Below are 17900 nucleotides of genomic sequence, written 5' to 3'. Positions count from 1 at the left end.
TTCTGGCTAGCTAACAAAAGAGTGATGTTTGGAATATCCGTTTTAATAAAAATTTAATTTCATACAATACAAGTAACTGCAGAATGGAACTCTAGCTGCGTCTTTATCTTTGGAATTGCAGTACTCTAACTTGTATTGGTTGCCGAGCTTAGGCTCATAGCTAGTGCATTATACATTTATACATGCTCGCTTGAGACTTTCGAGCAATAGATCAGTTGCGAGGATGTAAAAGCTCGTGTACCCTTGTGATTGATTCTACTCAGATTCAAATCTTCAATCTTTTGTCCCCAGTAAAGGAAGGGCATGGCGCATGGTGCATGTAATACTCATGCTTCTTGTATGGATTACAAAATTGTTGTATACTTTTATTCATAAAAAATATATTTTAAAATGATATTTTTTGTTACGTAGACGTAGTCAAAACACTTAGAAGTATAGAAAAAACGACTTATAAAACAAAATGGAGAGGGCAACAATATTTGAATGCAAATTATCACATTATGTTCACACTCGCACGGTCACACTTAAAAGACGACTTAATTTCATGGATCATGATTCAGAAATGGGAAACCCAAGCTTTGGTAGTTAGGGATTATGAAATCAACTAATTAATAAACATGCCCTACGAGTATTTTCATAAGTCTGGTTGGTGCAACACTTTAATCACCTTGCAAAACCAATAGCCGACCTGGTGTGGGTGCTCATATGTACGTTCTCATTAATACTCTTGTGAAAGGTCCCCACTTCAACCCTCCCCCTACCTTTCTCGACATGTATATGCAGTTAGAGCATCTATCTATTTTGATAGTTAGCCAGCCAACTCATTATGTATATTAATTTTTTCTCATTCATATATTTTTGACAATTTCTTTATAAAATACTTTCTAATAGTTAGGAATTATCAAAATTGCCAATATGATCTCTTACATAAATATTTTATACTTATTTCAGTTACATAAATGATTAAGATGAAATATTATTTTTGGATAATAGTTTGTTTTTAGTTGAACGAGGATGTTGCCGGTTTTTAGCAACCTTGAGTAGTAATTTTTTTAGTAATAATGGAGTTTCAATATGTTCACAACCAAGAGTGCAATGTCGTATATATATCGATAACCTCTTGATAAAGCCGGTTGAAATTGCTCTTATCCATGTAAAATTACTGTATATCGTACCAGCGATTGATAATTATGAATTTTTAAAAAGTGACCAAAAGAGTCCACCAGATACTGGTAAATTACAAACCCAAGCTGGGAAAGCTAGTTCATCATACGTTTGGATTGGACACGGAAACTTAAAAAAAAAGATTTGTAAAAATGAAAATAGTGGGTAGTTGAGATTTTTATATTATAAAAAATTATCACTTTCGAAAGGTTTTGAAATGTATAGAATCAAGTGAGACATCCAAAAAAGAAAGTGTATAGAAATCAGAGGGACGGAGGGAGTAGTAATTATGGTGTCACTTTAACTAATTACCTCTCTCGCACGTAATCATTTCTCAATTTTTTAATGGTATCATATCTATTGAGTTTTACCAATAGCCATTTTGTGCGTACACTGGATTTATCAACATATATACACTTGCTTATATTTGAAAAGTCAGCACTTCTGTAGCTTTCGCAATCTTTGAAAGATCATATATGCATGAGTGAATTCTTTCCATTATTTTTATTCCCCACGTATAGCGAATTTGTGTTTTTCAAAGTTAGCTAGCTAATCGAATTTGTTACTACTATTTCTCCCATGTTCATTCTATGGCCTATACAGCTGGGCCTGGGTACTAATCAAAATCGGGGACATTTGGAAATATTAGTATATTTAGTATTTATTTTATTTTCAAGGTGTCAATATGTTTTAAATTAATTTTATCAATAAAAAATTGAATTTTCTTCATTCAACATATCTCTTTCCTCTCATCCTTTTTTATTTACTTTCAATATATATTTAAATATATTATTATTTCAATGACAATACGTAATTATTGTTATATGTGGTTGGAATTCATATAAACGAACGGTATGTCCCACATTTTGTGCTGTTGTATTTTTAATAAATTATTTATTTTCCTTTTTATTGACGGAACAAGGTCAATGTATTCTTAGGCATTGCGTGGGCCTTTTAAGTCCTTACTATTGGATTGATTTGAGCCCACAATCTTTCCATCCAAACCATTTGACAAAAATGGGTGCTGGTTTAGTGGTCTGGTTCAGCATGCAATTTCATAAATTTATAAATTATAATCTTATAAACTTCATTATATTTTCATGGCTATTAGTTAAGGAATGTACTATGTCTCTTTGATTACGCGTAAACATTTTTTGGGACAGAAAGGTTTTGCCCTATACGAAGAAATGAAGAGAATGCTTTTTGACTATATGCTCCAACAAAAAACATGGCTATTAATGAATAATCAAAATCACTGGACACCCAAAGTGTGGGAGACACTGTCAAAATTAAATGTCAACTACGTGTTTGAGTATGGTTTTGTACCTTTTGGTAATTGAGCAATAAAACATTAGACACGGTATGCATGTATGGCGCGGTATCCTTACTAAATAGTAGAATGGGCCGAGCGTAGTTGATGAGAATGGTCCTAAGTCATATCGGACCTACTACTCTACTGACTACTAGCCCTTACAAGCAAACAAGAATGGGAATGAATTTATACTTTATAATTTGAATTTGAATATTTTCGCATAGTATATAAAATATAGAGTATTATTATTCTCCGTGATAATTATTATATCAACAAATAATGTTGCAAGTTGCGTCTAGATTCCCTCGGTGACCCACAGCGAATACAGATGTAGATGGGAAGTCCAGTGTTCTGATCAAACAAGGTGTTCTTTTATGACCTTTCTAATATCATGAATGATAAGTCCAAATATGCGTGGTCTCCATTTCTTCGGTTGATCTCCGATGTTACTGCTGTTAGGTGTTGGGAGCCTGCAAAACAAGGCTCGACCGGGGTGGTGGCCGTCAAGCCCCTCCGGTGTAAGAATGAGAATCCGTTTATATAGAAAACAAGAAGAGAGTATGTGTGAGTGAAAGAGTGTCCGTGAGAAAGAATGATACCATAACATTTATAAGGAGTGCCTATCTCGTCCCGTCATCCTCCTGTCCCATTATTTGTGTGATAAAATATATATATTGTAACAGTAAAAGCATTGCAGAACGGGTAAAAGACTGCGGAGGCGGGTATTATATAACGGGACCGGGTAAAAGACCCTTCGGAAGCGGGGTACTATCATTGCCCCCCACTCCTTTAACTTACTTTAGTGAGTTGGAGGAGTATAAGATAATGAGGGAGTGTTTTAGAGGTTAATTCTGCGGAGGCAGGTATTATATCGTGGAGCCGGGTAAAAGACCTTGTGGAGGTGGGGTACTGCCATTGCCCCCCATTCCTTAAACTTAGTATAGTGATTTGGACGAGAATAAGATACTTAGGATGTGTTTTAGGATTTTTTTACCTTGATCATGAATACTGTCAAAAGAGTATATGTGACTTGATCGTTTAATTTACTCTGTTTTGTGCAAATCTTACAACAGTAAAAAGCAGATACTTATCTCATAGTCCAGAGTATTGTTTGTGTTGGTGTGTAGTGATTCATATCTATTTATAGTACATATTGATACCTGTTGTAACATAACCTCCGTTGCTAATAGGCACATGCTCTTAAGCGTTCTCGTCATGTCTCTAGATGGCGGGCATTCGTGACCCATTGCTTAGATGGTGGTTAGCGGGTACTATCATTGCCCCCCTGCTTCTTTGAATTACTTTAGTGGTTCGAGGAAGCAATTAGACTTGGTGCCTTGATCCGAATTTTGAGTACAAGATCTGCGGAGGCAGGTGCCACCACCCTGAATTGCGCTCTTTCATATGTCTCCTTTCTTTTATAGTACATAATGTGATAAAATGTACGTAATGTAAAAGTAAATGATATGCCATGTGTATAAGAATATATTGTGATGTGGAGAATGCGGGTGAAAATGATAATGTTCCGGGAAGCGGGGTAATAACACTGCCCCCCATGGCAACGGGATGTAGTCCGTCATCTGTTGTGTTTGTGTATGGGGGTTGAAGTCCCATATTATCTGATAGTAACGGGATGTAGTCTGTCATGTGTTGTGTTTGTGTATGGGGCTGAAGTCCCATATAATTTGATAGTAACAGGATAGTCCGCCATGTGTTGTGTTTGTGTATGGGGGTGAAGTCACTTGATAGTAACAGGATAGTCCGTCATGTGTTGTGTTTGTGTATGGGGGTGAAGTCCCCTATTATTTGATAGTAACGGGATAATCCATCATGTGTTGTGTTTGTGTATGGGGTGAAGTCCCATATTATTTGATAGTAACGGGATAGTCCGTCATGTGTTGTGTTTGTGTATGGGGATGAAGTCCCATTTAATTTGATAGTAACGGGATGTAGTCCGTCATGTGTTGTGTTTGTGTATGGGGATGAAGTCCCATATAATTTGATAGTAACGGGATAGTCCGTCATGTGTTGTGTTTGTGTATGGGGGTGAAGTCCCATGTTATTTGATAGTAACAGGATAGTCCGTCATGTGTTGTGTTTGTGTATGGGGATGAAGTCCCATATAATTTGATAGTAACGGGATGTAGTCCGTCATGTGTTGTGTTTGTGTATGGGGATGAAGTCCCATATAATTTGATAGTAACTGGATAGTCTGTCATGTGTTGTGTTTGTGTATGGGGGTGAAGTCCCATATTATTTGATAGTAACGGGATAGTCCGTCATGTGTTGTGTTTGTGTATGGGGATGAAGTCCCATATAATTTGATAGTAACGGGATGTAGTCCGTCATGTGTTGTGTTTGTGTATGGGGATGAAGTCCCATATAATTTGATAGTAACGGGATAGTCCGTCATGTGTTGTGTTTGTGTATGGGGGTGAAGTCCCATATTATTTGATAGTAACGGGATAGTCCGTCATGTGTTGTGTTTGTGTATGGGGATGAAGTCCCATATAATTTGATAGTAACGGGATAGTCCGTCATGTGTTGTGTTACTGCAAGGATGCTCAGAGAATAGCTTAAGTAGATTCTTCAAGACTGACGTCCTAATTGTCTTGTTGCTGATATATTCTACCCGTATGTGGCTGATTCAGCTATTAGGCTTAATATCCCGACACTGATATTTCATAGGTTCAGCTTCCTTACTTCGTGTTCTAGAGAACAGATGAGGCTCCGCAAGCCTGATTATGCTTTTGAGATCATCGGAGTGGATTGACGTCCGAGAGTTCCGCTCAGCTATTCATTTTCTATGAAGTTGTGCTGATGCTTTGGAAGTACTTTTCTGGCTTTCGACTTGAAATCTTTTTTTTTCTTTTTATAGCAGCAAGAGTAATGCGCTCGAAGCTTTATCAACAGCTCGACAAATAGTGTATCCATCCTGAATAGTTGTTGATGATCCTAGAAAGATTGGTTTGTCGGGCGTTGTTTCTCTGCCAGAAGTTAATCATCGGTTTACTGTAGTACTGTCATTCTTCACCTCAGATCTCAAAGGGTCCGAGTGAGGCTAGTTCTCTGAATAGTTGGTAGATGTTCCCAGAATTTTAATTCCTTTATCTTCTGATCATGAAGTTTGAATCCAGAAGCATTTAAAGACTTATGAAAGTCTATGTATAGCATTAGATGAAGTAGCTGGTTGAGGCTTCAGTTTTCTTTAGAATCACCATTTTTTATTTGTATTTTAGGAATACAGAGTCCTCTTGCTCCTATAATTTTCATTATGTCGTTGATGGTTTGGAGGGAGATGCTACTCGGGGCAGCGTCTCTTCTGTAGTAGCTGGCTTGAGCGGCGTCTGTTAACTCCTTTGACAGATTCTTTAGAAACCATGGATGACTCTTGATTTCTTTGATTGTAATCCTCCTGGAAGAACTTGCAACAAATATGCGAGAAAGAAGGTGCCTGCAATCCTGAGAAATGTGAACGTACTCGGGTATTTTGTATTGAGTGGCCATTATTCGCTGATTTCTTTGAAATTTTTCGTATTCATGACGGGAGAGAACCTCAGGTGCAATATATGTCGGAGTTCCCACAGTTGACTTTGGCCTTGAATGCAGCAAAGATGACTTGGAGTAACCAAAATCACATATCTTAAGGCGAGGAGCAGGACTGCCATCTAGTAGTGTGTTCTTCAAATTCAGATCTCTGTGACATATTTGCATTGCATGACAGAAAGAGACCCCAGAAATGAGTTGCTGAAAGAAGTACCTAGCCTCGTGTTCACTTCTTTTTTTTTTATAAAGATTTTGGCCATTGGGTTTGCACAATCCTATCTTCCGACTTCTGTTCTAACAGGGCTTTTGCTGCTGTAGTTTCCGGATAATCTGAGGTGCATATCAAAAAACTCTGAGCTCTATGCCATGATCAACTAGCTTTGAGGTTGCAAGTATAGTTAAAGTCATATAATTCTCCCTCGATTGTTTACTGTTGATAGATTCTGGAAGAAGAATGGAGCCCTTTCGAATTCGTCTTGCATTTTGATTAAAACTCTAGCTGAGTTCTTGATTCGTTAGCCGAGATTGCTTGTACTGCATGACATAATTCTCTGTCGAATCTTTGCAATTCCTTTGACAAGTCCAGGAGACAGTGATGAACTTATGGAAGCTTCGAATACTCTTGCTAAGTAATGTAATTTTTAGCTTTTGTCTTATATCTCCCTCGAAAAAGCAGCATCCAGGAGAAAATGTGTATGATAAAGCAGCATGATAAGCTTCCAGGCCAATGCTCTCAAAGTCATTTCCAGGGAATATATGGTCATGCTGAAATGGAATTCTCCAGAGGAAGATAAAGCAGCAATGACTCCACCCTGACGCCAAAGTTGAAATGAAGGCATTCTTCTACCATAAAGCTTTCAACTACTCAAAATACTGGAGCTCCCAGGACCAATGAGGCTCAGTAGATTTTCTTTATCTTTCTCTTTGTTTGAGAGTTGAACTTGAACATACAAATAATTCTTCTTTTTGCCCTTGGTAATATGATTCTGCTGCCACTTCTGCACACTTAAAATAAAGCGGAGCAAGGGAAAAATAGATGCCATATGACAATTAAGGATTTAGCTAGACATGAAAAAGTAGTCGGGGACACTTAAATGCATCAAAGATGGTGCTTGCAGGAGGCAGACTGTTGTTATTCTGATAACAAGGTTTGGTTTTATACAAAATTTTCCAATATTTCATCATAAATCAGTGTCAACTTAGACGCCATATAAACAACTAGCATTAATATGTGTTTAAGAAAAAAGAGGACAGAGAACCCATTTCCAGTAGAAGCACATTGTTCATGTTCATTTACTTGCACATATATAAAGAATTTGCATATATATGGAGTTGTAGAAGTGTGCGCTTTAATTATAATTTTCCAGAGTCTACTAAGCATGTAAAGAATGAGCGAGGACTGGTATTAAGCTCGGGTAAAGAGTTTATCAGATTTTCATTTATTTATTACGGACAATTTTGTCGAATAATCTATTTCGCCGAGTTGAGCAGAGAATGACAAACAAAAGTTAGGCTATTAAGAAGTCTCAAAGATAAGGGAATAACAATACGTTTGGTTTATTTGCTAAGGACGTAGTGACCTAGTAATCTCTCGACGAGACTTGAGTCCTTGAAAATGTGTGATGTCATCCTCAGACTTGCATTTTGCTTCATACGTGTTACTCTGTTTATTTAGAATATCCGGAAAATCGCTTATATGATGCACATGCAATAAAGTTGAGCCAAGATTTATAGCTATTAAAATTTGAGCATGTGTCTAATTAAAGCAGGATGCATATTTCTCGAAACTTTTCAGTCTAAACAACGAGATAAATATTTTTAAGCATTGAAGTCTTGAGATAATATTGAGCAATGCTAAAAAGAATAAAGCACATGGTAGTAATGCAAGGCAATTAACAAGGAAATTTTGCAGAGCTCTCCTAGTAGTTGGTATATTCTAATGCATGTTTAGGAATCAACTACTCTACAATTGCAGCTGACTCACTTTAGCATTATCACACCATTACAAAAGAGTATGACACTGTAAATCAATTAATCGCTCATAAATAAACCAAACGATAAAATTGCATAAACAATGATACTTGTAGGATTTAGAGAAAGTGCAAAGGCTTGTAGACTAATAGTCAACTGCAAGGTAACTCAATTCTTAACAAACCCAGATCTTTGCTTGTCACCCTTCAATCTTGTAGTTAAGAATCAGTAAATCTATGTTTTTGAATATTGACAAGGATCGAAGAAACAAGCTAATTCTAATATCAGCGTATATGAAACAAGGTGTACAGGAACTTTCTTTTTTGAAAACCAATCACATACATGTCTTCCGAAATAGATCGGGATCAGTATTTCCACAACGAGTGTTTTAAACACCATACCTGAGATGTGGTACTTGTTCACACATTCCTTACCAAGTTACCATGGAGTATTTATAACATTCAGAATAAGCCCACTGTAGGCGTCGACTAGTTGACTCAGTTGATGACTCGCCGAGTTGAGTTCGAAAAGTTACCGAGTTCACCGAGTTGGGCTGAAACTCCATTTGTGCAAGTTTGTTCCATGATAGATCTGGAATGAAATGATTTTTGTTGCAGTCAGCTGTGGGTGAGTTGATTTTTAGTAGATCCGAAACATCGCCGGTTTGTGATCCTCTGGCTATCAGCAGAGTAGATCGGCCCCTTCACCCGGGTGCACTTCGGAGAACTCTCCATCTCACTGGCGTCCACGGAACCGGCTTAGATTCTGGGTCGTGACCCACCAGATCGGAGAAAGGGTCGGTCTCAAGAGGTAAGGGAGAGAGAAATCTGCAACCATCCCCTTCCTGGCGCGCCAAATGATAAGTCCAAATATGCGTGGTCTCCATTTCTTCAGTTGATCTCCGATGTTACTGCTGTTAGGTGTTGGGAGCCTGCAAAACAAGGCTCGACCGGGGGTGGTGGCCGTCAAGCCCCTCCGGTGTAAGAATGAGAATCCGTTTATATAGAAAACAAGAAGAGAGTATGTGTGAGTGAAAGAGTGTCCATGAGAAAGAATGATACCATAACCTTTATAAGGAGTGCCTATCTCGTCCCGTCATCCTCCTGTCCCATTATTTGTGTGATAAAATATATATATTGTAACAGTAAAAGCATTGCAGAACGGGTAAAAGACTGCGGAGGCGGGTATTATATAACGGGACCGGGTAAAAGACCCTTCGGAAGCGGGGTACTATCAATGAGACTAAAATATTTTATACCAAAGAAAATCGAAGAGTGGAGGCGTGGTTTATCTCTTGCTCAGCATAGCCGCATATATACAAGATCATCACAGAATCACGGGTCAACCCCAATCCATCGTTGACTAAAAAAAAGATCAACATTATAAACACGATTGGGTAGCATAAGATTTATCTCCTTGGATTTTGGCTCGCTTCAATTGTTTATGATATCTTAAGCAATCATGTATGATGTACCGACTATATTACATATAATCGAGATGGTAATTAAGAGCACAATTTTCGGTTAGAGTATACGCAACATATTATTACACATTTATAGTATTTACTATTTTCTACACCGTCCTTGTTAAATTAATATTTCACAAAATGAAGTAATCCAAGAAAATAGAGTGCACGTGACCCTATACTCACCTTAAACTTAAACCTGTTTCATTAGATCTCAAATCATAATTTAAAATTATATTTAATTTATCTCTTTGTGTAATGAGCCAAAAATTAACTTAAGTAGAATTAAGTCAAAAAAATCAAAAGTTAAATTGATGTACTTTGTTCAATATTAAATTTTATAAAAACCTTTTTTAATAAAAAATATCCATAAATTATAAGTTATCCATTAATCACTTTTATTTTTTTTTATTTTTTTTAATAATTCTTAAATTATTATTAAATTAAGAACTAAATAATATTTTAAATTCTTAATTTATCATATTTAACTCACATTAAGTTATTAATTATAATTTTAAACTCAGTGAAACAATAATGGGCAATAGAAAAGGAGAAATAATGGTCTCCCATATTAGTAGACTACGTTGACAATTCGGGTGTTAGGAGGTCGATATCCAAGGCGGGAAAATGGGCAACTTGTTGCATTGTATTTGCTAAACGATGGTGATTTCTTCTTTTATCGTACGCAAGTAGCAATTGGGTCTTCACTACACAAATATACACTAACCATGACCATTATATACTTCCATGCTAGAAGCATAATTAATATATATGTAGTGTTTGTTTATAAGTAGTATCTATCAAACTTTACTCCATCCACCATGCACCAAGCATAAATAAGTAGCAGCATGTATAGTGGAAGCAATGTATCAGATAATTAATGTTAAATATGTGCTTAGTCATGGATATCTCCAGACACTTGCATGTTCCTCTTTAGCCTTGGCAGTTGCAAGTTGGTTAGTTCAATAGAAATATACTTGTGCTTTATTGTAGATGAGGACGTTCCGAGGATGTGCATTTTTTGATTTTATGTAAGAAAATAATGAGCTTGAGATATTTCAATATTTCTAAAAAGAAAACAATCATGAACTCACCCCCGATATTCACGAAAATATCTCTAATTTTTATGCTATCTTTCTCTTTGAGTTTATCAATCTTCTTATATATAATGTGTTCTAGGATTGTGTTTATTTTCATTTTTTGTATGTTGATGAGCAAGAATCGAACTCTATTCTTATATTCAGTTTCCTATATAATATAATTTTTGAGCTATACTGGAAATATATTAAAACTTTTTTTAATAAAAGGAAAACTTTCTGGAGTATTATTGTATTGTCTGCTTGTTTTTTATGCCAAACCAATCAAATTAGCTACTAACCTCGTTTATGGGGCTTCCACACATGGAAAAAAGAGAGTTAAAAGTGAAGATTTCTTTCACTACCTAACTGTTGTGTGTCCTTTCACAAGTATTCCCATCCAACAGAAAATTATCAGGTGGCAAGATGCGAGCATCATGTCATACGCCATGTGGTTTCTTTATAGCTGATATCGCTGCGTAATCACACTAGCTTCCTAATCATAAATGTTAATATTTATATTTATTATCACTAAAAAAAGACCCACTGAGTTATAAATTATAATAGTATCCCACTAATAGATCGATATTGTGTAAAAAGACTAAAGAGTGTCAAAACATCTCAGCAAAGGACAAAAGAGATGCTTTGAGATGCAACGCACTTTAATAATCTTAAATTAAATAAGCGGCAGAGTGCAAATTATATGACAGACAATTGTTTTTTTTACTAGTTTACTACATTTGACAGTCAAAATATATTATAAATTTTTAAATATTCATTTTAAATCTTGATTATATTTATTAAATTTATAACATTAACTTTTAATACATATTTGACATAAGTGGTTGATTTTATTCAATAATAAATAACTAAAAAATATTTTTTAATATATAAGATTTCAATAAGTTTAAATTATAATATTTATCAAATTAAAATCTAATTTTATATTTTTTTTTATGTTTAATGTATATCAGCTGACTAGATTATGATTGTACTTGAGGAGTTAGGGCAGCATAATATATAGGGGTTAAAGGCCACTCGAATTACACATAATATTAATGTAATTTATATTTCACATATATTTTTTGTCAAAATTTATATAATTTTAGTTTGGACTCCACAATGTTAAATATATCACATATAAAATTTGATTTACTTTTTTTAATAATTATAATAAATAAATTTAGAATTTAAGAGGCATGCATTGAACCGCAAACAACCCAAAATTTCCAAACCCACACTCCAGTCCTAATAGATGACTCCCAGCCGCACCCCACACCCAGTGATTAATGGGAATCCTTTCCGCTCTCATTAATTAATATTTTTTTTTGAAATCATTAATTAATTAATTAATATATTTTAATCTTTATCTTTATAACTGAATGATTATAATAAATGACTACTATAAAATGAACCAAACGACCTCTAAATCATAAACTAAACTACATTGGTTTATTCTTAATTAAGGTACGAGACCGTTCATCCGCTGTAATATTTGCAGTAGATAGTAGATACATATTATCAGTTTACTCGTGTCGTTGCCTAATTGTTGATCTTATAAGATACTGAGCAATCTTTAGAAGATACTGTGTTGAGTTGATCTATGAATAAACAATAGCGACACTTTCTTCATCTGCTTGAGAGATAATATAGACAAGAATTTTTTTTTCAGTTTAGACGACACTTGCAAAACATTACCACCATCCCAACGTCTGTTTAAGTGATGAAACACGAATTGCATTAGGAATATTTATTCATATGTTATATTATGCTGGTGTTTGGGAAGTGAACTTCTGAAAGCTCAGAAACCCACTTCCTTTTTTCTACCGACCGTTTGACAATTGATCCCAGCCACTTAAAAAAAAGTAGAAGAAGCCCGGGAAAAAAGCTACGGAGTATGGCTTTTTTTTCGTTGCTCAGCTTATACTTATTTCATCCCCTGCTTCCCTTTGATTTCTTTTGTTTATTCTTTATTCCTATGCTCATGTTATCTCCTTCCAGATGTGATTGAATATATGATTTTTTTTATTTAAATTTTTGTCTTCAATTTTATAAAATACTCAAATATATTTATATCAAAATGAGAGACAAAGCAAACCATAAATCATTTTTATATAATATAAATATTAATCTAATAATATTTTCATCAATTTTTATCAATTTATTTCGTAAATATCAAATAATTATATTACAAAATTATGAAACTATACCAACTTATAAGTTAAGTTATCCAAACATTTAAAAAACTTATTAAACTTATAAGTCACGGTATCCAAACACTTATAATAACTTATAAGTCCAAACCAACTTCTCACTTTTAATCCACTTCTTTACTTTAAGCAATAAGTCATTTCTTTTAAGTTCAGCCAAACGGTCCCTATATTTAAAATATCTGTGAAGATATGCCGGTGCACGCAAGCCTTTAATTATATTTATAATACTAGCTTATAGCCCGTGCAAGGCACGGGAGCTTTTTAATTATTTATAAACTTTTTAAATATATTTTAAATGGTGTGAAGAAATTTAATTTATAAATAATAAATTAAAATTTTCAATAAAATAAAATTCAAAATTATAATTTGTTTGTAAGTTAGAACTGTGGTACATCATCACAGTCATTAATGACTTCAAATAAACTATTGTAATGAAATCATTCCTTTTCTCGTATGCACCCTGCCAAAATATTAAATTCTTTCTATCAAATTTTAATATATTTTGAGTGGAATACGTTATTGCCAACTCTTATTAGATTATATTTATAAATGTATTTTATATTAGAATTATTATAGTGTGATTTAAATAGCCCGCAAGGGTTGGTTTAGCTGGTTAAAGAGAGGACATGTATCCTCTTGGTCACAGGTTCGACTCCCAAAGGGTGGATTAGAGCCTAGCGCTATTGCGTGAGCTCGTGGGTTTACCGAGTGCGCACCCGAATGATAGCGGCTGCGGGTTTCTAGGTTAAAAAAATATATATATATAATGTGATTTAAATATTTTTCAAAAAATTTATATGGTTCTAGATTAAAATTGATAAACATAATTTGTTTTTGAATTAAGAAAAGGAATCATAAACATGCAATAAGAAGGTAGAATCTATTTTGGATTAAGAAAAGTTTTTTGTATTTGCTAATCACATAAATCCGGCTTATTAATTTTAAAATATATTATAAAAAAATTGTGACGGTGAGATTTATATGATTCTACGAATAAAACTGGTAGGAAATATTTATTTGGGATTAAAAAAATCATATACACGTGAAAGACAAAATTTGTTTTGGATTCAGAAAAGGAATTATAAACATGCAAGGTGATATCAGTTGCCTTGTAGAGCAGAAGTTAATTTTTCAATCTAACGGTGCTTATTTGTTCAAAATAAAATCCAACGGATGATAAGCTTTTGGACCAGAGAACCATGCGACCAAATTATCTCCCTTACGCTTATTATATATATATAAGTATATAATAGTGTATCGTTCAATTCTACCTTTTCAGCATATATATTTTTAAAAATGTTGGCATATATGTTTAGATAATTTGAAATGTGATTCCTATTATTCCGGATCAATAAAAGATAAATTACCGTGACGAGCTATATATTATAATATTATATTTTTTTAATTATAAAAATGGTACTCCCTTCATCCTTTTTTTGGGTCCATATTTTTAACTTTTTTGTCCAAGAAAGGTTGTTCATACTAAAATAATATGATAAATTTGTTATTTTTTTTTATGAAATGCTATTTTTTTTTATAACATACAATTTATTTACTATGATCGAATGAAACATTAATTTTGACGGAAAGAATATGAATCTTGAATTATAAGAACTTCTCTTGATATATGTGACCAGCCTCTGAATTTCCCCGAGTACACATCTAACGAACATAGTTACATACCTAATTCCATGGTACAATTAAGCGTCGTGCAGTGTGGCTTATAAAACGGCCTATAATTCGATTCACCAAAAGGGGTACAATGTTGTTTAGCTATTTTCATATATAACTGTGTAACTGATCCGTGACATCGATTCAGACTATCCACTCAAAAAGATACAACGAACTCAGTGCTGATTGTTTTTGGATTGGTAGAGGCGCAGAGCTACCTTTCGTTCAACGTTACTCCTTCCATCCCAAATTAGATGAGGAGAAATAAATTTATCTCAATATAATTGAGCTTCCCTCATATTTATCATCAATCTTTCATCTTTACCTTTTTTTATTTATCATTTTCAATATAACATCTTACTAAAACTATAGAAAGTCAACACAATAAGGGCATAGATGGAAAATAGATGAATCATTTAATACTCTTTAATATGTGTGAATGAGCAAAAGGCTCATCTAAATTCTTATTTATCATTTTCAATGTAACATCTTACTAAAATTATAGAAAGTCAACAAAATAAGGGCATAGATGGAAAATAGATGAATCATTTAATACTGTGTGAAATGAGCAAAAAGCTCACTTAAATTAGGATGGAAGGAGTATTTTAGAGATTTGTCTAGATAACAATATTTTTATGCACTACTATGTTTAGTTTTACAAAAATCCCAGCACGTGCTAAGTTTTCGTAATCGATGTTAATCAGTTATTGGTTTATGATTATTGGTTATACTCATTTTAATAGTATGATATTATATACACTCTCAAACTTTATCATATCTACAGTGAATTATTAATGTACACACCGAAATACCTAATCTTATGGTTATAACAGGGCGACACTTGTTTCCTTCTGCTCTTATTAATATTTTTTCTGCTCTTTCACGATAATCTGTATATAAAATATCAAAAGTATCCAGATTCAAGTTCTAAGTAATAACCAAAATCTACCTGCATCTATAATTCAAGGAATTAGAGCTTAAAGACAACACGTAGAGAAAAGTATCGGCACAATTAGAAGTTTTTCTTGCATGTAAAGATGCTACTTTCAACTTGCAAAAAAAAAACCAGGAAACTACCTTCACATAAAATAGGCAGAAAAAGAAACTAGATGCTGCCTATATTATGTATCTTTCATTTCCTTTTGGTCCAGAGTTCTTGTTTGGTAATTCATAAACTCGTAGTATATACAATAATATCATGCAAAAGATAAAATAGTGTAATACTTTTCCAACCTTTAAAGATACATATATTTTTTATATTTATTTCAGGCATTTTTTGTAAGTTTTTTTTTAATTTAAATATTTTAATAAAATTTGAATTAGTAACTTTTTAAAATCCAAAACACCTTTTGAGCTCGGGATCTAATTTAATATAATACGAAGTATCAATTGGAAAGTTTATAAGCCAGTCAAGTTTAATATTTAAGATATTTAAATTTGGATATATAGTAATTAATCATTTTTTTAATTATTCATATATTTTATTAAATCGAGTTTTAAACTACTCGAATATATTTATTTTAATATTTTATGAATATATACTCCCTCCGTCCCATCAATACATGTTAGGGATAAAACACGAGATTCAACTTCGAATGCAAAACACACACACAACAATATATTTGACGTGGAAACCCCACGTCCCAACTTGTATTATTAATCAAAACCGTTATCAATAATACAATCAACCAAACTTGGATACTCAAGCCTACTACTCAAGCATCCGCCCGCAAGCGATACCCAAGTCTACATCTTGAGCACACCTATCAAACACAATATGACTATGTATATATATCCATCTCAAACTAGACAAATCATAATCTAATTCTAAAATAGCTACACATAGTCCTAATCCAATTCTGATTTCCACCTCAAATCAAAATCCAATTCCAACTGGGTCTTCTAACTTTGTGATCAACACATATCTTTTATAATAATTGTCTAAACATACAATTATTATCCTTAATTGTTTTGGATCACCAAAGTCCATTCTACTATTGTAACGGGCTGATACCTAACAATCCTCCCCTTCAGCCCAATTCAATCAACAATCACGATGAAGACACCGGCGTCCATCCATCAATGCCTCCCCTCGAACAAGAATCTCCGCTTCTCGTTCTTCCAAACTTTGAGTATCACCAAATTTCACTTTAATGAATTCCCAACCACCGCTCTTTATCAAAACGGTATATCCATCTACAAAATTACGTGCATCAACCCCGAATGCTCTTCCATCCATGAGTCACCCGATCCTTGCTTTCACAATCCTCCGGCCTCTAGAAGAACCATCCAATCTTCTTCCATATTGAGTCCATCATGATTGATCCACGGTGCAAGTCAACCGTCATACCGCACGTAACTTTGTCTCTTCCTGCTAACAAACATTCACCGCACTATGCATTCTCAAATGAATCCCGAATTTATTCTCAACCCCATCAATCACGATCCTAACCTCGGCTCTTGATACCACTTGTTAGGGATAAAACACGAGATTCAACTTCGAATGCAAAACACACACACAACAATATATTTGACGTGGAAACCCCACGTCCCAACTTGTATTATTAATTAAAACCGTTATCAATAATACAATCAACCAAACTTGGATACTCAAGCCTACTACTCAAGCATCCGCCCGCAAGCGATACCCAAGTCTACATCTTGAGCACACCTATCAAACACAATATGACTATGTATATATATCCATCTCAAACTAGACAAATCATAATCTAATTCTAAAATAGCTACACATAGTCCTAATCCAATTCTGATTTCCACCTCAAATCAAAATCCAATTCCAACTGGGTCTTCTAACTTTGTGATCAACACATATCTTTTATAATAATTGTTTAAACATACAATTATTATCCTTAATTGTTTTGGATCACCAAAGTCCATTCTACTATTGTAACGGGCTGATACCTAACAATGCATTGAGGGACGAAGGCCTGGTACGCGTTCTAATGCTCTCATAAAATATAGTTTAATAAATTATTTTCAATTTATTTTTCTTCTAAATATATATATTTACCATCTAAACTTTTATTAAAAGTGAAAAATTTCAAAAAGAAAGTAATAAAACTATCTTAAATATGCGTCTTAAAAATATGTGTCGAGCAATTCAAAAATATGAAAACCTAAGAGCCACAGAGCAAATAATATTTCAACAATTTCATATATTGGATCATTAGATTCGATTGTACCTAAAATGTATCTCTCAATTATACTTTCTAAAAGAGTAAAACTATTAAATCTATATTAGACCTAAGTTTTATACTTGAGATTCGTGACATATCTATATTCTTGAACTATTTAGCCGAGTTCAAGTTATATTACTGATTACTAATTTCTAATTACTAATTACTACTCCCTCCATCCCATTTTAAGTGTCATGTTTGACTTTTGAATGGTCAAATTGCCCAAAATTTGACTGAAATTTACACATATAATATAATTTTGAAAAATAAAAAAAATTATGTCAT

At 33.8% G+C, this 17900-nt stretch overlaps 1 protein-coding gene across 1 annotated transcript; it reads right to left on the bottom strand.

Moving 5' to 3' along the window:
* Positions 1-5652: 5652 nt before the first annotated feature.
* LOC135152312 (serine/threonine-protein kinase SRK2H-like) lies at positions 5653-16657 on the bottom strand. The gene is made up of 2 exons (XM_064092213.1): positions 16485-16657; positions 5653-6254 (listed from the first exon to the last, which is right to left on the bottom strand). The coding sequence occupies exons 1-2, from the start codon at positions 16655-16657 to the stop codon at positions 5675-5677; spliced, it is 753 nt and encodes a 250-aa protein (XP_063948283.1). The 3' UTR covers positions 5653-5674.
* Positions 16658-17900: the final 1243 nt, after the last annotated feature.

The sequence above is a fragment of the Daucus carota genome, chromosome 4 (assembly GCF_001625215.2).
Source record: "Daucus carota subsp. sativus chromosome 4, DH1 v3.0, whole genome shotgun sequence".
Lineage (NCBI taxonomy): Eukaryota > Viridiplantae > Streptophyta > Magnoliopsida > Apiales > Apiaceae > Daucus > Daucus carota.
Note: the sequence above shows the minus strand (reverse complement) of the source record. Positions and strands in the feature narration are given on the sequence as shown.

Excerpts from the sequence above, each read along its gene's own strand:
- LOC135152312 (XM_064092213.1), bottom strand. The coding sequence starts at position 16,657 with ATGGATGGAAGAGCATTCGGGGTTGATGCACGTAATTTTGTAGATGGA. Across the intron at positions 6,255-16,484 it reads GCATTGATGGATGGACGCCG|AAGTGAACACGAGGCTAGGT; the intron begins GTGTCTTCATCG and ends TAAAAAAAAAAG.